Here is a 21,095-nt window from a genome sequence, read left to right as displayed (position 1 = left end):
TACTTCTTTTGAAGTGATTATCTACCAACAATAAAACAGACAAAAAATGCCCCAAATCCTCCAGAGGTGTTTCTGTTTAAGCCAGCCAGTCATTCCGGAGATGTGAAACTGATTTCTTGGTTTCTGGATGCCCATATCATTCACGGCTCCCAGCCACAGTAACTTTGCTTGCTTTTGAACAAGTCAGGTCCTTGTCATTTGAAAATCACTTCCCAGAAAAATTGCCTTCTAGGTATTTCAAAACACCAAGCTGCTCAACCAGGAATACACAGCTACTCTGCCATTAAAGTGATTCACTTAAGATTTTATTATTAGACTGACTTTAAAAATATATGTATATATATTTACAAAAATAATAAAAACTTACAGGAACTACACTAAAGCTGTTACTCTACTTGTTTGCAGTACAAAATACTGTTACCATGCTAATTTTTTCTTTGAGAATCCTGCAAATGCTGCACAAGTGCCTTCCTCATGGCCAGACTGTTTGGGCATCTTGCATGAAGCAATGTTCACAAGCATTGAGTGTTTCTATTTTGTTATTAAATTCATTACTTACCTTAGGGTCAACTTCTGACTGTTGCTTCTGTCATCTACTTAGTTTAGTACTATAGTTACAGTCTTCCGGTTCTTTGGGATTTGTTCACATTTCTGTCAAGGAGAGTGGAAGAATGAATAGTCATAGCCCCAACAGTGTGTGTTTTGTTTTGAGAAAACTAGTGCTAAGTTAGTAGTCTTGATCATTTTTCAAAAGATTAGTTTGAACACTTTGCTTTTTTCTCATTTATTTCAGTTGTTAATTGTTGATTTTTATCCATAGAATCTTATGGCATGAATTCTTCCATACAACAAGTAAGAATGCCATGTTTTTACTTACCACTGCGGTAGTTCTGTGACTGATCTAAAGCTTGTTAAGCGGTGTCTGAATACTTTGTCAGAGGGAAGATTTAGGTTGGATGCCAGGGGAAAGTTCTTTACTGTGAGAGTGGTAAGGTGCTGGAACGGGCTGCCTAGAGGGGTTGTAGATGCCCGGTCCCTGGAGGTGTTCAAGGCCAGGTTGGATGGGGCCCTGGGCTGCCTGGTCTAGTATTAAATGGGGAGGTTGGTGCCCTCGTCTGTGGCGGGGGCTTGGAGCTTGATGATCCTTGAGGTCCCTTCCAGCCCAAGCCATTCTGTGATTCACCTGTCTGGACAATTTGTCTACTCACAACTGTTCAACAGTATTTTCATGCACATATAGTGGAAAGGGGCTATCTGATTATGGATCCGGTTATTTAACTGTACTACATTTTCTGTAATGCAGACCCTTACTTTCCTGGCTTTACCAAAAATGTTTTATGGAGAGTATGACAAGCTGTCTTACCTAAATAAATATATATTAATCACTTCTTACAGTTAACTAAAAGTTAACTTGATTCATTTTTATATCATTAATATACTATATTTTTTAAATTTGTAGAGGGATAGAACATAGAAGAATTGGCCTATATAGCTGCTGTGTGGCTATATAAACCCTCCTAATAAATCCTCTGGGGAAAATGGATTAATGAGACATACATGGTATGCAGTAAAGATTCGAAGCAATTAGACCTATTTTGTCATGGACCAGCTAAGCTAATGCCAAAGAGCTGTTCTGCCCTCTACACACTGTTCTCAGTAGGTTCTTAATATTAAAATGTTCTGGATGAGAACTTCCTTTAGCTGAGAGACTTTAGGTATTTAGTCTGGGATTCAGCTGTTTAGCTATGGTGGCATGGTGCCCTTTGAAAGGTACTAGCCCCCTGTGCCTAGTGTACTACAGGAGCAGCTGGAAGCCAAGCAGAGTCATCTGCAGCGGGTGGCTGCTGCTGCTTAGGTAACAGGGTTAATCTCCTTAGGAGAAGTTTCAAAGTGGAATCACTTCTCAGATTTTGGTAATTATGCTTGGCTGTCTGCATGTTCGGTGGACGCCTAAATTCATGTTATAATCAGGGGGTGCCTAATCAGTCAGTGGAGCCTGTGAATCTTGTGTTGTAACTGCCAGTATTTTGTAGATGTCTTATTTCCTAAGGCCCTTCAAATGGTGCAAGGTGCCAAATGGGTCTTCAGGGTAATCCTCACAGCAGAATACAGCATGAAGAAAGTTGAAAGGCTGGATAAGTATGGTTAGGTTGTGGTTAGACTTGATCGTGAAGGTCTTTTCCAACCTTAAGCAATTCTATGATTCAAAGTACTTAGGCTTGCACGTTTAGCAGAATAAAAACAGGTTGTATCTTCTAGTAGCTGTTCTTCTGTTTGTTTGTATCTTTTTAAAAGTAATGAGAGTTTTATTTTTTGCCTAAGTGGAATTAATGAGTATAGATGACAATATAAGGCACAAGTAACACTTCCTGTGTACCTTGTCTAATGTGATATTGAAAGAAAATGGAATTGTTTCCTCTTGTACTACATATGCTTGCAGTGGTACGCTTGCAGCATTGCAAACCTCCATCCTCGAGGAGGGACATCTTAATCACAATGTTGCTTTTGTTCTGCAGCTCTACTCTTTTACTGGCTCCTGGAGCTGCTCCTTACTCACAGTAGCTGCCTTCTGCATAATGTTTGTGTGATAGAAGATTCTTCCATGCACTTAAGTGATAGGGGAAATGATGTCCGTTAACTGAGAAATGAGTCAGAGGCAGTAGGATGTTCTTGGTGTTCCCATTCATAATGGTACATGTTCTGATTGCTTTCAAAGTGAGAAAGAACCAGAAGTGGATTTTAAATAGTGATTGGTCATTCTTCCATTTCTAATTTTCTATTTTACTTTGATTTAGAAATCAAGTGCTCTCTATCTGGTCTGTGTGTTGTAGATCAGTAGCAAATCTAAGATGAGAGATGTGGACAGAGTAAGTTTTTGTTTTCGTATTCTCAGCTTTCCCTTTTAGGGAATTCCTTTTGAGGAAAGACTATAGAGAAACTACAAAATAGATTTGGAGTCAGGTGCTGTAAGAAATTATATGCATTGGTATATCTGACGCTGACTTCCAAGTGCTTGCTGCAGAATAGAATTCAGAACTCTCCAGTAGGCTCTTAGATAGTTCTTATAGGGCTTGAGGGAGTGCTGTCTGGCTCTTAATGGCAGCTAATAGTAGTAGGCATACTGAGTGAGGAGTGGCCTGAAGTAGTTAGAAAAAAACAGAATTCAGGTGAAAACTAAATCTTAAATTTTTATGCTTTTAAATATTTTGCTGAAGACTGTAATGGCATATCTCTATCTAGTTAGCTCTCCTATCAGTAAACGAACTCCTGAAAGCAAATATTTATTAACTTTCAAATAATCAAACAAAGCAGGAGTTTGTGTTTTTAAGATGCGCTGGAGGAGGAGAGGGGATGTTGACAGCCTGGGACTTAGAGCACTCCCCCAGAAAGTGGGAGACTGGTATCTCTTCCTGAGATCAGTGTGCACCTTCCTTCACCCCTTTCCATAACTAATGCAAAAGCTGTAACAAGATCCTTAATCTTCTGATTTTCCTTCACCAACTGTTGTACGTTAATTTCATACGTACTAGAGGGCCTTTGTACAGGAGCAAATAGGTTCTATTTTCTGCAGGAAGTTATTGTTCCAATATAAATCATAATTTTTGTATTTGTATATTTACTTTGTTCCATAAAATACAAAGTGGCAGGCTGTGATAACATAAAGCTTTTATTTGGAGGACCATACCAATAGTACTTGCTTTGAAAAGATACAAAGTAGTCTCTTGGTCTTCATTTTTCAGGCTCAACAGATTGCGTATGCTATTCAACTGTTGGCATTTCTGATCCAGTAACATCAGCTCTTCATATTATTATAGGTGAGTGGTCACAGTTCACTGTTTGCTATGAAAGTATAATCATACTGAAGAATCATAGTCATGTAGTTCTTTATACTTCATTTGAAAAATTATACAAGATAGTCTTCAGTTATATCCATGTTCTATAAGCATAAGGATGGGATTTCCGGTTGAGTCTTACTTCATCTGATTACTGAATGCATAACAGTTGCAATCTTAGGAGCTGTTGTTGCAGAGACATACACATGTGCTTCTCTGCTTACTTATGGTTAAAACTGTTCAGTACATCTGGAGTTTAGCACCACTTGACTAGGATTAAAGAGTTGTTTCTAATATAAATATAGGTATTCTATGTGTGCTTCTCAATTATGTAAAAAGGACTTCACACTGGTCTGTGCTGAAAGGATGAGAGACAATGGGCACAAAGTTAAACAGCATACATTCAGACTTTTTAAAATAAATAAAATACAAGGCAAAAGAAAACCACATCAAACCACTCCCAAAGCTTCCCCTACATGGACATCAGAGTCCTCTTGTTACTGTGAAATACAGGATTTAGTATTCAGTAGAAGTACAGGTGCTGCTTTGACCTCTTGTATGCCATATCCTCCCACCCTTATATAGCATGAGTGTAAAGTCGTCTTTGTATAATTCTAGCATACTGGCCATTCTTTTCACTTAATTCTAAATGATTTTTAAATATTGAAAGAAATTTGTCCTCCAAAAATATTTTCTCCTTGTGCAAGCATAAAAAGATATATGTATATATGACATGTATAAATATGTTACTTTTTTATTATTTTAAGAAGTCTGTAACATTAAAGCTATTATCACATTTGCATGTTAAAACAAAAGAAGCCTTAATAGAACCTTGAACTTATCTTTTAGGTGACTGTCAGCCTTTAGATGTCTCATCTGTGCATCAAAACAACACGTTTTTGAAGTATGCTGTATCATTGTTGGGCTATGGTTTTTATGGAGATGTTTTGAAAGACAGTGAAAAGAAACGGTGGATGGGTCCGATGAGATACGACTATTCAGGTAACTTGAATAATTATTACGTTCTTATGTCAGCATGGAAGCATATTGGAGCAGTTGATACCCCTTCCCTAAAGCAAACTTCTCTGTACCTTTTAAATGTAAGGAACTTGATTTTAGATTTCTTATGATGCCAGTTGCATTTAATCATGTCTCAGAAGGCCAACTATATCCTGGGCCGCATCAAAAGAGGAGTGGCCAGCGAGTTGAGGAGGGCAATTGTCCCCTTCTGCTTTCTCTTTGTGTGGCCCCATGTGGAGTACTAAATCCAGGCCTGGGACTCTAGATGCAGAGCTATTGGAGCAGGTCCAGAGGAGGGCCACAAGGATGCTCAGAGAACTGGAGCACCTTTCCAGGAAGAAAGCCTGAGGGATTTGGGCTTCTTTGTGCTGGAGAAGACTCCAGGGAGACCTCAGTGGAGCTTTCCAGTGCTTAAAAGGTGTTTATAAACAAGATGGAGACCAACTTTTTGCATGGTCTCTTAATGACAGGAGAAGGAGGAATGGTTTTAAAGTAAAAGAGGAGAGATTCAAATTATATATCAGGAGGAGATTTTTGACTCGGAGGATGTTTAGGTGCGGAAACAAGTTGCCCAAAGAAGCTGTGAATACCGCATCTCTTGTGGCATTCAAGGTTAGGTTGAATGGGGTTCCAGGCAACCTGTTGTGGTGGCAGGTGTCCCTGCCCATGGCAGAGGGTTGGAACTAAATGATCTTTAAGGTTCCTTGCAGCCCAAGCCGTTCTATGATACTGTGTTCTGTAAAACTGTGTAATCTGAGAGATAACGTTAAGAGTTTGCTTATTAAAGTACTGAATTTGACCAAATAGCAGATGTACATGTAATTCATACTTTCATATTTTATGGTCTTAGAAAGAACCAAAAATTTTTGAACTGTCATGAATGATGTTGAAAGCAACCCTAATTAAAATTCGATTACTTTTTTTTTTAGTAGTAAAATTGCTAGCATTTTAGCACTGTTCTGTATCATTCATAGAAATGCGTTGATATGTCTCACCTAGTGATTGCTGCCCAAAAAGTAATTTCTTTTTGGTGTTAAATCATTCTGACTTTCTTAGTTGGAAAGAGGCACTCTTCTGTTCTGGACATTCAGCTCATGGAATGAATTATTTGCATCTTTCAGTTTTATGGACAGAGCTGAGTGGTTTAGCCCAGAAAGCCAATATTTGGGCAAATCTTATGCTACTGGAAAGTGCTTTTTCCCTTTTTTGATTTATTATATGACTAAAATTTTCCGTTGTCTTCTAAAGACATCATTCGAAGAAAGAGCCCCGCATGGAAACATTAAGTCTTTGTGGGGGAGAGAAGAATGTCCTTTTCCAGTCTAGGACATCAAAACACAAAAAGCTGTGAGCTTGGGGAGAAAAGCTATTTTTTGCGGTCCTTAGAGAAGGAAAGAGAACAACAATCAAAGGATGTAAGCAGAGGTGTTTGCAATGTGGCTTTGTAAAGGCTTAATGCTGCTTAATACCTCTTTTATGTAGGCTTCAAGACTTTTCTTTCTCATCATTACTATGAAGGAACAATTTCTTTTCAACCAGCAAAACACACACTGGGATCTCCACGAGATAAAGATAGCTGCAGAACAGGGTAGGCTACTGTTTATCTCTGGATACTGTTTGAAAATGTCTGTATGTAAATTAAAGTAACTGCAATGTTGCTCTTTAATATCAAAACACTTGCTTTGAAGAGATGTGCTTTTTTTTAAAAAAAAAAAAAAGGTTTGTTTACTCATTAAAGGGAATACCATCTTTTTTCAGGTTACTTAAAAAAAATGATAATAAAATTTTTGTTAGTGTCCTCCCACTCCTCAGTTTTAGATTAAAGAAAGTGTAACAGCACAGTACCCTGTTAAAAAGATACTGAGGGCACTATAATTTGTTACTGCTAATAAATCTCAATTCTGGGTACCTCATAGTTTCTGAAAATGGGAATAATTACTCAGAAATTCTCAAATGTTCACACTGTAATTCAAACTACCAATTTTATAAATTGTTTCAGTCTCAGGACAACAACTTATTGTCATGAGGATAGGTCATTTAATGAACTGCTGTCTATTTAGTCTTTTTTGTAGAATAGTACCATCTGTAAATTTAGTGTGACATTCTTCACTTGTTTATTCAGTCAAGAGGCGTAACTAAATCTTATGACTTTTCTTCCTTTCTCTTTGCTTTCTCTTGCTTCAAGTTATGTATTATTATTTATTATTCTTGATATATGATTGCAGCTAACAGAGATCTAGCAATTGTCACAGCAGCTAACAGCAGGGTACAGAGGGTCAGAAACTGTGAAACTACATGGAATACAGTACCTGGTCTCCAGGAACTAGATAGCGCTACAGTTCTGACACATCAGGTGTCTTGATGTCAGGGGTGCTCCAGATAGAGAAAACTGTCATCCAGGTCTTGGTATGGAAGAGTGGCTGATGTGTCTCCCTGAAGCTGGGTTTAGGGGCAGCAGTGGTCTCACCTGTAGAAGGTGTGTTTTGGTAAAACACTGAATTGCCATCAAAGCATAGAGGTGAGCAAGTTATCTAGCAACAGAGAAGATTAACAGTTGATTGAAAAGGCTATTGAATAGGTACTGAGCAAGTGTCTAGGAACTACATTGGAAAGTGAGAGCTTCCCCTCTTATTTCAAGTACGTCAGCGCAAACACATGCAGTATGTTGTGTGAAATGAGAAGTTAACTCCATGCATGACTGCAGAGCTAGTGTCTCCCTGGGATTGCATATGGGTGAGATTGCCCACGTGAGTACTGTGTGCATATGAACTCTTTGGACTTTAGGCAGTCTTATCTAGTAGGTGACAACATTGCCCACAGCAGGTGGTTTGGAAATGGATGGACTTTACAGTCCTTTCTGACCCAAACCATTCTATGCCTTCAGGCAGCTGGAGGAAATGAAGATGGGGATGTGACAGTTGATGGTAGTGTTGACAGCAGTGACTGTAAGATTACGAAGGTTAAAATCCTGAGAGAAGCAAGCAAGACAAAGTGTAGAATTACAGCCCTGAATTTCAGAAGAACAGATGTTTGTTGATTCAGGAATCTTGGCAAGATCCCATGCAACACTGGAGGACAAAGAGGTCTAGAAGAGTTCGTTGGTTTTTAAGGACGTATGTAGTACATGAACAGACGATTCTGATACACAGAAACTTGAGTAAACATGAAAAAAGAGCAACGTGATAATCAAAGATCTTTCTTGACCAAAACCAAAACGTAACTGAGAAGTAAACAGAAGATAGAGGTGGAATGGGTTACCTCAGAGGAGCACAGACACATTGGCTCAACATGTGGGGATGCCACTGGGAAAACCAAAGTGTGGGTAGAGTTGAAATGAGAGGGATGTGAAGAGCATTATGTCCTACAAAGTGATTATTTATAGATGTCGATCATAAAAGGTGGAAGGAAATGTGGACCTACTGCTTAGTGGTGCAGCGGACCCACTGACAGAAGATAGGGGAAAGGCTGGGAAATGCCTCCTTTGCCTGTGGATGAGAGAGAAACACTGGATGTTCAATACCTTAATTTTAGCAAGGCCTTTGATAGTGTTTTCTGTAGTATTCTTAAAGCTAAGTCAGTGAGGTGTATACTACATTAGTAGATTGGCTATAACCCAAGTCAGCAGTGTGTCCTTGCAGCAGAGAAGGCAAACCACTTAAAGGGCTTGTGAAACGAAAGACTAGTTCCAGTATATCAGTGTTTTTTTATTGTTACTGCAGTCAGATATTGAAACATTGCCCAGAGGACTTGAGGGCTCCATCCTAGCAGATCTTAAAACTTGACTGAACAAGATACTGAATAACCTTATCCTGTCAGACCTACTTTGAGCAAAAGTTTGAACCACATCCAGAGGTCCCTTTCAACTTTATATGATCTTAGGTCTATGTGATGTGGTTATTTCTTACCTCCAGTAATCTTTAGCAATGTATTTAAGTACCTGTAGGGTCTCCAGGACTATCGTGATTTATGCCACATCAAGGTTGTTTGGTGCCATGCTCCATCTTATAGAGGAGGAAGTTCTTACTGTTATTAGGTAAAACACAGAACTGAATATTTTTGTTTTCAGGCACTGAATAGTGTTTCTGTTTTCAGATGTTATATTTGCAAGGAAAGTGAGCGACAACTGGCAGAACAACGCAAGAAGTGTGGATTCAAACATGAAGGTAATTTATCATAAGAAGTAAAACGATGTAGCATTATGGAACTTACAGCTTTTCTGTATATATCAGCTCAAGCGTGTTTGTGACTGCAGGTTGCTAGAATGATGGGTTTTTTTAAGTTTAAAAAAAGATAATTGAAAAGCATGTTAAGACATCACTTCCACCAAGCCTCAGACAATTCTGATGAAATTGCATTAACTACTTACATATTTTGATGTGTTGGGCTTCCTTAAGAAAGATATGTTCAGTGAGCTGGGACTTTGTCTTAGTTTTGTGAGTAGAATTTGACTGATAAACTGTGAGCCAATATGGAAAGAAGTTCAGTGAGATAACTTCTGGAATAGATGAGGATTCAGCTTAGTGTTTGTTCACACACAAGTCACCCTTCGTTAAGTTGTTAAATACATATGAGGCAGTGAACATGGATAATAATAGCCTAGCTAGCGAATTTAAGTATTTCTAAGTAAATGGAGGAATAAATCCAATTTAAATGAGATTTTTCTCATGTTTCTCTCATTATGTTGTACTTATCCTCTTCTCATTCCGTGGCCTATGTGTACACTTTCATATGGGCATACCTTTTCCTTTGTTTTGTTAAAATGACTATTTACAAGCTGGATGCTATGCAGTCATCTTCCTATCTCTTTATGTCCAGTTACTGCCTCCTAATAGGAAGCACTGGTATTGATACCCTTCTGACTTTGCAGAAGGAAAATATGGAACTTCAGTTGGTTAAGTTTAGCCTCTGGTCTCAGTTTGTCTTTTTTTCTTGCAGAGCTCAGTGCGTAAAACTATAGTTTTCTTAACACAACAATTGGTCCTTATGACCTAGGTTGTCTTGTTATCGCAATTGCTTTGCACAGTTTCTGTGTGTGGTTCTAGCCAGTTGTTTGCAAAGAGTATCAGAGTATCATCATCCTGTAGAGATTTACTGGTAGCCTGTAAAGCCTGAATAACTGAATCTAGGCATAAATAAAATAAATGGCTTTACGTGATATCTTCGTAGGAATTAAATGTGATACCAGGATTCTTCTCTGTAAGAAAATTTCATGGGGAGGGGAAAATAATTGTAGTTACAAGTTGCCTTTTTTGTTTGTTTGTTCGTTTTTTCATTATTTTTGTTCTTAATAGCTTTGATCGAGCAAAGGAGCAAGGGCTGAAGAAAGTGAAATACATATTACTGAGCAACTGACTGCTTTAGTCAGCTTAGCACAAAACATGCAAATGATTTTGCAGGACATTGTTCTAAATTTTACTTTCAGTAACTGCTTTTCTTTGCTGTGTAGTCTCTTCTCCATGTAGTACTGGGAAACAAACAAGAACAATTCACTATTCCTGATTTGCACTAAGAAGGATTTTAAATTACCACCTCATGTAAGCTTTTACTCGTGAGGTGTATTGGCTAGCTCTTTCATTTGCATACTTGGTTTGTGTACAGTTCATATGAGTTTAGAAGGATGCTTGCATTGACCATCACTTACCTTATTTCTTTGTATTGTGAAGAAGTCTGTGTGCATGTGCTGAGTAAATTTTCAGAGCTAGCACTTTAGGCTGATTTCAGCAACTGGCAGTACGTGTACGCAGTAGACAGTTGAAATGAGTACCATTTACCTTCCCCCTTGTTTATGATTGCCCTACTGTATAAAAGATATTTTAGGTAAGTTGTGATATTACAGGGAGGCACCCTGCAGAATGGTTAGAACAGTTGGTTATTTAAGATGTGATAAATACCCAGACTTGGTTGTTACTGAACAGTTAAGCTTCTTTAGAGAGTGACATGCTTCAGTTTTTACAAAACTCTGCTTTTCCACCAGGTAAAAATGTATACAGGCATTCTGGCCTCTATTGAGACTTAATTATTACAGTGAGCATACATCAAAAGTTAATACATCTGGATGCATTCAGGACCAAGTTATTAATACTTGTCAGATAAACAGCAAAAGGTTTCATCGTTAAAAGAGTTGTTTTTTTTTTTCATTTTGTTGCTTCTATATCAGAGTGCCTGTTTTTCTTTTAAACTAAGTGCTTGTTTAGTTCTGATAAGATGACTGATAAGCATTGTGCATGAAGTAAAATTCAGTATCAGCATTAGTTGAGATTCCCCAGTGATTAATATGGTCCATTAAATCTATTACAGTCTTGTGGAGTTTAAGATTCAGGAACATTCTTCCCCTCTCAGTGTGTAGGTACCCAGGTGTAGCCAAGAAACAACACTGAACATGTTTTCCCATGCAGACATAGGCATGCACACAGTACAGTTGTGGCTGGACACACAGAGATCAACGCAGACAGGATGTCAGTATCTTTACAGATACCCACATACAACATGAGCACTGTAACTATCCCAGTCCTGCTTTCTCTCCTCAGCAGAACTGAAGTTTTCTAGTAGAACATATACATCCCCTTACTGTCTCGATTCACTGCGATGTTTGTATTCAGGGATCCCTCACATATTAGCATGTACTTTAAGTCTCTTTACTATCAATGCCCAGATCCTGGATCTTTTACCTAGTTTGCAACAAAACCTGCAGATACTCCTTGTTATCGAACTGTGATCTATGTGTATGTGTGTAGGTCGGGTCCTTCAGACTCTGGCACATCCAGAATCCAGACCCTAAGCACTGTTAGCTAGCTTCCAGCTCTGACCGTGAGTTTTTAAGTTTTCAACAGGTCACATGCACATCAGGGAGGTTTCTGGTCAGTACATGCTCATGCTTCCTTAATCCACTTCTTTCCTTTCTCCAAACTTTTCTTCTCCCAAACAAACAGCTGTTTCCAGCTGAATTTCAGTAATTGTTTCCAGATTTGCTAAATCAACACCCCAGATTGATATTTCTGATTGTACCAGTATTGCATAGGTCATCCAATTAAGTAGGTGCTGTTGGCTTTGCAAGGTTCAGCTCCCCCAAGGGTGGTCTCCCTCAGTTCTCTATGCAGTCCTTCCAGTAACTCCCTTTACCGCCTATGACATTCAGGCATTCTACGTGATGCTGTCTGTAACTTTTGTCAGTTTCTCACACTGATAACTGTTGGGTCGCACAATGTCTCATGTTTCCAGTAGCTTCTTACACTCTTTTTGACTGCCTTAATCTCAGAACAGTTTCATCATTTGCCTGCAGCCTGAACAAAGTCATTCTGTAGTTTGATGTATGTCTTTCTTCTCTCTTAAAATACACATTTTGAAACTAATTTAAACGATTTCTCTCTGTAATGTCCTTTTTGAAAGCACGTAAAAAATGATCAGCAGTAAAGCAAACATAACTGATACTAAAACCACTCTGGCAAATGATGCAAAAATGTTGAATCTAACAAAGCTGCATTTCTTTTATTACCGATTTGTTTATCAGAACATACAGAGGATAGACTAGATGGAAAAAATAGGAAGTTATTTTTAGTTTGTCATGTTACAATTTTACTCTAGTTGTCCTGGAGTTGGATTTTTCTAGGTGCTAAAAAAAGGGGGATGGCAAGAAGTTCCAAAGAATTTGTAAAAATAATTAAAAAGAAAGAAGTCCAAGAAGATAGAAAAGTTGGAAGAGCAAAGATGAGCTACAGTAATTTGTTTCCTTTTTTTCCTTCTTCTGGTGTATAAAGCATTGAAGAGGTCAACTGAAAATAAGTGTATTACAGAATTTAGGTCCACCATTTACCTAGACGATGGTGGTAAGGAATCTGTAAAGTAAATGTAATAAGTCAGATGGTGAGATCATAGAATCATAGAATGGCCTGGGTTGAAAAGGACCACAATGATCATCAAGTTTCAACCCCCCTGCTATGTGCAGGGTCGCCAACCACCAGACCAGGCTGCCCAGAGACACATCTAGCCTGGCCTTGAATGCCTCCAGGGATGGGGCATCCACAACCTCCTTGGGCAATCTGTTCCAGTTGCCAAGTTCCCAGGATGTAAGAACTAGGATAGTAAAGAATAATGGAATTGCAGGACATTAAATATCTAGTATACAAGTCATCTCTCATCTCATCAAAGAAGCACCTTGAATAATTAATTATAAATTAACTCCAACATGAGCAACTGAATAATATTAGATTTCTAAGTTGCTATTAGTTAACATGGCTTAAAAACTACCTGGCTGTGTTTTGATGATCAGATTGGTTAAACAAGCTCTCATAAACAAAATTTATCTTGTTTGTTTGCTCCTTAATTTTTACCCCCGTCATCTCTGACACTGCATTCATGGACTACAGTTTTCAAACCGTGCATCTCCATAGACTATTCTGAGATCGTTAGTTCTGTGATGGTTTTCATTTGATATATCTGAGCCCACTTACATTTGGAGATGAAGCATAGTGGTATGGCTGCTTTATGGCGCTTTTTTTTATTGTAGTAAGGAAGGCAATCATGTTTAATGTAAAAATGCAAAGGCTTTTCTAATCTATTTTTATCCTTATACAAGAAAATACAGTTTAGATATCTCTGTGCAGCGGCTGCCAGTATAAACAATTTTCATTCCAGAAATTTCCTCTGCCTCCTGGTAGTATCTGTTTTATCACACATTTAAAGTCAGTTCCGGTCTAACATAACAGAACAGTTTTATTGTGCTGAAAACACTTTTTTTTTTTTTCCCCTCAGCAGTCCCTGAATATTTTTGCAGAGGCAAATTCAACTCTTTGTTACTATTGTTCATCTGCAGACATTTTTTAGGAGTTCCTTAACAGGCTGCTGATTTGCTGCATGCTGCTCCTTCCTGAACCCTGAGTCATCTCCTCGCTTTTGATCTTTTGTTTTGTTTTTATTTGGCTTTGTTCGTTTTTCAAGATAGTTTGTGGCATTGAGACTGAAAGAGGAGTGGGTTAGAAACCAGACATTAAGCCACTGTCTCTGTGTCATTGCTTGCTTAAGAATAACATGTTGAACAGTAAGAATAAAATAAAAAATCCCCCTGAACTTTTTAACCTGCAAGAGTGATAACCTGCCTGTCTCTTGTCCTTGCCTTAAACTTAGTGATTTTACCCCAAAACATGGATCTTGAATTTGACATGCCTATCTCAGAAATGGTAAGCAGCACTAGAAGATAATGATGGTGTGTGAAGGGGGGAAGCAACTTCTTCTCTTAATATATGAAATCTAGGAATCTTTTTTTTTTAGATATGTATTGACAGTGCATCAACATGCCCATTAAAATCTTGTACCATGCCAGTAATGATTGCTTCTTACTGGTCTTATGTGTAGATCAAGTAATATCCAATATCCATGTGTTTATTCATGTGTTTCAGAAGATGAAGAAGAATGGAAGGTTATTAAAGGGAAATTTCTAGCCATCAATGTAGTAAATATGTGCTGTGCCTGTCCACGAAGTCCAAAAGGTCTTTCACCGGCAGCTCATTTAGCAGATGGTTCAGCTGACCTGATTCTAGTTCGGAAATGCTCCAGATTTGATTTTCTGCGTTATCTTGTCAGACATACAAACAAAGATGACCAGGTATGTATTCCCTTTGACAGTGAGCCCTCCAGAATAAGTTTTAAGTTGTGAATGCTGACATTTGTATATGACAAAAAAGAACAGCTAGAATATTTAGAAAAAGGTTATGCATTTTGTATGACTTAGTATGTGTACCATCACAAAAATCATTTTAGTTAAGCCAAGTCCTGGGCCGCAGCATTTTAACCAAATTCCACTTTTTCTAATTGCATTCTGTCATATAACATTTTCCATATATTTAATATTTGGATGGTATTTGAACTCTTTTGGCTGCCAGGGCACACTGCTGACTCAGATTCAACTTGCCATCAACCAGAACCCCCAGATTCCTTTCTGTGGGGCTGCTCTCCAGCCGCTCATCTCCCGATCTGTACATATACTCAGGATTGACCCTGTCCTGGGTGCAGAACTCAGCATTTGCTTTTTTTAAACTTCATATGGTTGGTGATTGACCAACCTCCTAATCTGTCAAGACCTCACTGCAGTACTTCTCTATCCTTGAAAGAGTCAAAAGTTCTTCCTAACTTAGTATGCATTTGAATCTTGAAATCAGATCATTTATAAGAAAACATCAAATAGAACTGGTTTCAAACTGATCCTACTTATTTCTATCTGAAATTATTATTTTGTTGTTGTTGTTGTTGTTGTTGCACCCACTTTTGTAATGTAATTGTACTACTCTGTAATGTACTACTCTGTAATATAATCGTAATACTCTGGAATTCTTTGATAAGTGCTTTGCACTTTTCAGCTGAATTCTGAATCACTGGGGTAAGGCCCAGTGAAGTTCTACAAGACCAAGTGCCAGGTCCTGCACTTCAACCAAAACAACCCCAGGCAATGCTATAGGCTTGGGACAGAGCTGCTGGAAGACTGTGTGGAAGAAATGGACCTAAAGGTGTTGGCTGATGCTCGACTGAACATGAGCCAGCAGTGTGCCCAGGTGACCAAGAAGGCCGATGGCATCCTGGCTTGTATCAGAAATGGTGTTGCCAGCAGGAGCAGGGAGGTGATCGTCTTACTGTACTTAGCTCTGGTGAGGCTGCTGCTTGAGTACTGTGTTCAGTTTGGGGCTCCTCACTACAAGGAAGACATTTGGGCCCCGGAGTGTGTCCAGAGAAGATCAATGGAGTTGTGAGGGGTCTGGATCACAAGCCTTCTGGGGAGTGGCTGGGGGTATTGTTCAGTCTGGAGAAGAGGAGGCTCAGGGGAGACCTTATTGCCCTCTACAACTGACTGAAAGGAGGTTATGGTGAGGTGGGGGTCAGCCTCTTCTCCTGTGTAGCTAGCAAAAGAACTAGAGGGAATGGCCTCAAGTTGTGCCAGGGGAGGTTCAGGTTGGATATTAGGAAAAATTTCTTCTCAGGAAGAGCGGTGAGGTACTGGAACAGGTTGCCCAGGGAGGTGGTGGAGTCACCAGCTGTGGAGATGTTCTATAAACATGGAGATATGGCATTAAGGGACATGGTTTAGTGGGGAAATATTGGTGGTAGGTGGATGGTTGGGCTAGATGATCTTGAATGTCTTTTCCAAAGTTGGTTATTCTGTGATTATCCTCATTATTCTATGAAAAGGCTCAGAAAACCTCATCTTAAGAGTTGTTGAACAATTCTGGAGGATGGTACAAGGATCCAAGCCAAACCTTTTTGACTTAAATTCCATGTTATAATCTATTTTTATAGGGTTTCTTTTTTATAGTTCTTATATCCCCTTAACTTCTAATCTCAGAACCTTTTACCTCATTATCCAAAAAGTGGCTGTTTGCTGCTACTTGAAGAACACCATTGGAAAGTATGATCCCAGTTTTGCATTTTGTTTTAAAAAGCTGCACAAATCAGAAACATTAGTCATTCCGTGCCTCAGGTAAACTTCTCCAAAAAAATTGAAAATGACAGAGTTTCCTGAATATAGAATACTACATGCTGAGTTGTTTTATGCATCAAGTATATGTAAATAATTGTAATTGCCTTTTTTGATTATTTTTTCTTTGTAGTTTGACTTCTCATTTGTAGATGTTTATCGGGTGAAGAGTTTTCAATTTACATCAAAGCTTTCAGAAGACAATGAAAGCAGTGTCACAGACATAGGAAAGAAACATTTTGGCCAGTTCTGCAGAGATCATCCAGCCTGCTGCTGCAATATTGCTAATAGCACTTGGAATTGTGATGGAGAAACCCTGGATAGCTCAGCAATTGAAGTGAGGTGTGCATCAATTTTTCCCTGTGTGTACCAGGAAAGATATTGAGTCTTTTCATTGATTTAAATATGCTCATAAGGATATTCTCAAAACATGTCCCCATGTAGCATATTTGAGTGTTTTGATAATAAACTTAATTTGGTTTTGGTTTTGCTGTTTTGATCCTTTCCATTAAATATTTCAACCATCTACGGCAAATGATCACTTGGAGAGAAGGAGAGAGAACCCAACCCTCAAAGTCCTGCTTAGTTCTTAGAATCTGACATAACATTTTTGAAGGGCTGAAGTTAGAGATATTGTTGGGAGGATTCTTTTAAAATGGAGTATTTTGTTACTCTAAACACCAGCTTCTCCTATTAAACAGAGTATTTTTCAGGAAAATAGTAGCCATTATTTTCCATTTTCAATAAGTCATATACCATCTGATGGGAGCTCACCTAACAACTTTTTCTTGCAAAATATGGCACATGCTCAGTATTTCTGTATATTTTGATGCCAGATAAGCCCAGTATTGTCTTAAGCCTTGGTATTTGGAGAAAGCAGTTTGCAATTCTGCAGATAATCAAATTAGAAGACAAGTAGCTTTTGAAATTTGAAGGGCTTTTTTTGTTTGGTTTGTGTGATTTTGTTTGTTTTCAATCAAAGAGAAACAAAAATACAAAACTAAATATTTGTATCTAAGTTTGTTTGGTGTATACAGTGTATATGGTATAAGGTCAGCTTCTCATGATGTCCCATGCCACTTAACGTGTGGAATAAATCACTAGGAGGAGTGATGGAAGGGTGAAAGCATGCAGCCTTCTTTGCAGGGAAAGACTGTATGCAGAATGAAGGCTGTTTTTGGAGACTGAAGTAAGGAACTTTGCTCAAGTGCCCAAGATTCACAGATCATTAGAGCTAAATATATATTATCATTTCTTCTTTTTTTTTTTGTAAGTATGATTAACTGACTTCCATCTTTTTCAGGGTTCACTGCCAGTTAATGAAACTGTTTGCAAGGGGAATCGAGGAAAACTGTAAAGATGAAGCTGCCTACAGCCACAGTAGCGTTGAACAATTACTATAAGTACTGTTCCTCCGATGAGGAGAAGAAAAAAATAAATGCTCAAGGAAATTGAGTATATATGCATTTTAGTCAAATTGACAAGTATTTTAAAATTTTAGGGTTTTTTTGTGATAGTTTCAATATAATTTTAGACTTTTTATTTCACTATTTTTTTTAAACATTGTAGTCATTAAAATATGTCTTGGAGTAATGTAATCTAAGTTATGCTAGAGAAGAGAGAATTGGCGTACGTGTATGTATTCACAACAACTGATAAATACTGAGCTTTTTTAGAGAGCTGATTTAGCAGTTGTGTTGCAATAATATGTAATTGTTATAAAACATTGAACTTTATATTGCCATCAAACCAAGATACAAAGAGAAGATATTTTCAGTATCTGCGAGAGAATGTGTTCTGCTGGGAGTGTGAAGTATTGCATGTGGCTTAAATGCTGGACAACAGTGTTGTCATTGGCGTATATTATTTTTAAATCTTTCCTTTTGTAGTTCTGACAATACCTTGCAACTTATCAATGCAATTCAGATACACATTCCTGGCTTTAAGTAATAACAATAACAGTCTAGAAATATTTTTCAAAACAAAAGCACATCTGTAGACCGATCGTAACTTCTCCTGTATGTCCTATTTATAAGTGCTTCCTTGCATGCTGCTGTTTGGGATTGTAAAGCATCTAATGACTGTTTGGATTATACCAAATACTGTGTACTACAATTGAAATGTCTTGCAAGCAACTCACAGGGATACGTGTAATACCAGGAAGGCATAGGCAAGGGAAAATATAAATATCTTATAAAACACCAGCAAATTTTACATTTCTAAATATAGTTAAAATTAACATATGAAAAGCTTTCCTCTTCAGTACACAATTCTTTGGAGAGTCGATGAGATATGTTAAAATGTCTTTGCAAAATAAGATGTTGGAATGTTAAGTTTGAAAATATTATTTGATGATTGAATGTCTTTTAAAACAATGTTTTATTTAACTAAATAGGAAGGAAAGTAATGTGTGCTGTGAAGTCAAAGGAAGCAACTGGCATCTGATAAATCACAAATCACTGTGCTGACTTATTTTTACAGAAAATACCGTAGACTATCAAGTACAACTACAGAGCAATTATTTAAGCTATACTTGAATTTGTGTATTGTGGCTCACACACATCCAATGTGTACCCTTGGGGCAAAATTTTCATCTTGTCAAGCAGGTTTATTCCTGTTCAGTAAGGATCAGAACTTAACCTCCCTTTGTTAACACCTACTGCATCTCAGTTTTTGTGTGTGTGTGTGTGTGTGTGTGTGTGTGTGTGTGTGTGTCTGAACAGCTAATTATTCTCTATTCATGTATATTTATTGGCATTTCTGTCATGCAGCTCCTACTGGTTTCATGTATATTTGCTCTATATAAGCCATGGTGATTGGTCAGTTTATTACTGAAGCACTTGAAATTTCTTTTATATGGATGATTTATTTGTTTTTCTGTTGAAACATTCCAGTTTTGTGTACTATCAAAAGTTGTGCTATATTGTTGCTACAAGTATTATTCATACTGTTCCGTATGACAGAAAACCAAAAAGATTAGTGAGTGATAATTGCTTAAGTATAGTCATACAAAGTTTAGGATCTGTTTTTCATTATATAAAATGTCAGGGAGATACTTGAATACTTTTCCAAAAGTAGTGCTGTTTACTTTCCTCAATAATGCATTGAGTGTGAAAAACATTGGGTAAATCAACTTTTCAACATTTGTAATGCAAAAACGTTAAATATACTGTATTTTTAAAGCCGTGTTTAGCAAGAGAAATGGTACTTTTGAATGAAGAACCCTATTGAAAATGAAATGCTGCAGTCATACAAATGCAAATACCTTTTGAAAGTGTAAGTTCTTTAAAAAGTTCTACAGTTAGCTTGGTCTGTCTCTGAATATTGTAAAAGAACCGAGATTTCAAATTACTGTAATTCTTGGCCAGGGTATGACAGTGTAAACTCCACTCACCAACAGATGAAGCATTACAGCTATCCAGATGAATTTCTCATTTGTGCGAGCAGCAGAAGTGCTATCCAGCTTTTTTCTGTTAGTTTGCCAGTAAGTCTTGAGACTGTTACTTAAAAAATGGTGGATTAATCTGGTTGTGATGTTGAGGTACTCTGAGTACTTGTAATGTCTGAAACTGCACCTGGTGTTTCCAAAAAAGGATACTGGGAAGGCCTCCATCCTGAAAGAGAACCACCAGAAGAGGAGGAAAAGATCATTCAGTAATATCGTAATATAGTGTTAAGTAAATACCGGAGGTATTGCAACGTATTAAAATATCTTAGAAAATAGGAAAGCTGCATAGCTGAATTGAATAATTCTATTTGTAGCATATCGTACTAGCAAAGGTGAGTTGTATGACATATCCAGTTCATTTTTAAGAAGAGAGCTGTGTAAGTAGTATATGCTTTCATTTTAATTCTAGGTTTTTTTCCCCCTGAATGTAGTCTCGGTATGAAAATCATGTATGGGAAAACCAAGTTTGATTCTCCGTTTTTGTTCTTTTTTTTATTTCCCAATCTTGCTGGCTTCAAGATTAGAAAATGTGCTCTGTTTTCTGAGGCTAAAGGAATTCAATGGAAAAAAATAATAAAATTATGTTGTACAGCGATACTGTGGTTTTCATCTTTTTACAAATTGATTTGAAAGAAAATATCTGTTGTGAGATTTCTGCCTATCAAAGGAAATGCACCCAGAATAATGGATGTGGGTGGGTTAAAGCGGCGGAGAAGTAATTCATAAGCTTTCATTAGCATTGACCACTGCTTTATAGCCAGCATGAGTGCAGGCAGTACTGGGAGTGAAGAAAAGCAGCTCGTGAGGCTGGATTGCTCCTAGAACTATGTAATCCTATTAAGAGAAACTAAAGATTGAAGGGGAAGGAAAATCTTGGTTGTAAGTATTTGGAGTTACTGGCTTTGAAAAAGTGTAAACTACAAAATGTCAAAGACAACTACCATTGTAAGAAGCATGGACTACATATTATACTAAATTAATACCTACTATGTGACAAAAAGGTGCTTTTCAGACTTTAATTGCAGTAATTATTGATACAGTACACTTCCTACTAAGTAAAACACATTCTTTATATGTGAACAGTGGGCACAGTAAGAGCACGCTTTTCAGCACTTTACAGATTTTGCTTTTGAAGTTATGCAACAAGCCAGTGTTTGCAGGAATGTCACCATATTGCTCATATATTCATGAACACAAAGATGTTATCTATCTAGAATCAGAAATTTCTCCCAACATGTCTGTCTTGCTGTTTCCTTAGAACTCTTGCCTTAATATGAATAATAGGATTTTATCCTTCTTATTAGTCACATTGCTTATTTCAAATTTTTAGCAGATA

At 37.7% G+C, this 21,095-nt stretch overlaps 1 protein-coding gene across 2 annotated transcripts in view; it reads left to right on the top strand.

Moving 5' to 3' along the window:
* Window positions 1-20,354, top strand: part of CERK (ceramide kinase) — a 43,332-nt gene extending 22,978 nt beyond the window's left edge. Inside the window, exons 7-13 of one of the 2 annotated variants that reach the window (XM_040700935.2) lie at window positions 3,741-3,815; window positions 4,683-4,835; window positions 6,336-6,441; window positions 8,946-9,016; window positions 14,249-14,451; window positions 16,445-16,653; window positions 17,615-20,354. In XM_040700935.2, coding sequence (XP_040556869.1) covers window positions 3,741-3,815; window positions 4,683-4,835; window positions 6,336-6,441; window positions 8,946-9,016; window positions 14,249-14,451; window positions 16,445-16,653; window positions 17,615-17,714 — 917 coding nt within the window. In that variant the 3' untranslated portion in view covers window positions 17,715-20,354. Of the gene's footprint in view, window positions 1-3,740; window positions 3,816-4,682; window positions 4,836-6,335; window positions 6,442-8,945; window positions 9,017-14,245; window positions 14,452-16,444; window positions 16,654-17,614 lie in introns of both variants that reach the window. The other variant, NM_001031340.2, reaches the window with a different exon arrangement.
* Window positions 20,355-21,095: the final 741 nt, after the last annotated feature.

This window comes from Gallus gallus, chromosome 1 (genome assembly GCF_016699485.2).
Source record: "Gallus gallus isolate bGalGal1 chromosome 1, bGalGal1.mat.broiler.GRCg7b, whole genome shotgun sequence".
In the NCBI taxonomy this organism is placed as follows: Eukaryota; Metazoa; Chordata; class Aves; order Galliformes; family Phasianidae; genus Gallus; species Gallus gallus.
Note: the sequence above shows the minus strand (reverse complement) of the source record. Positions and strands in the feature narration are given on the sequence as shown.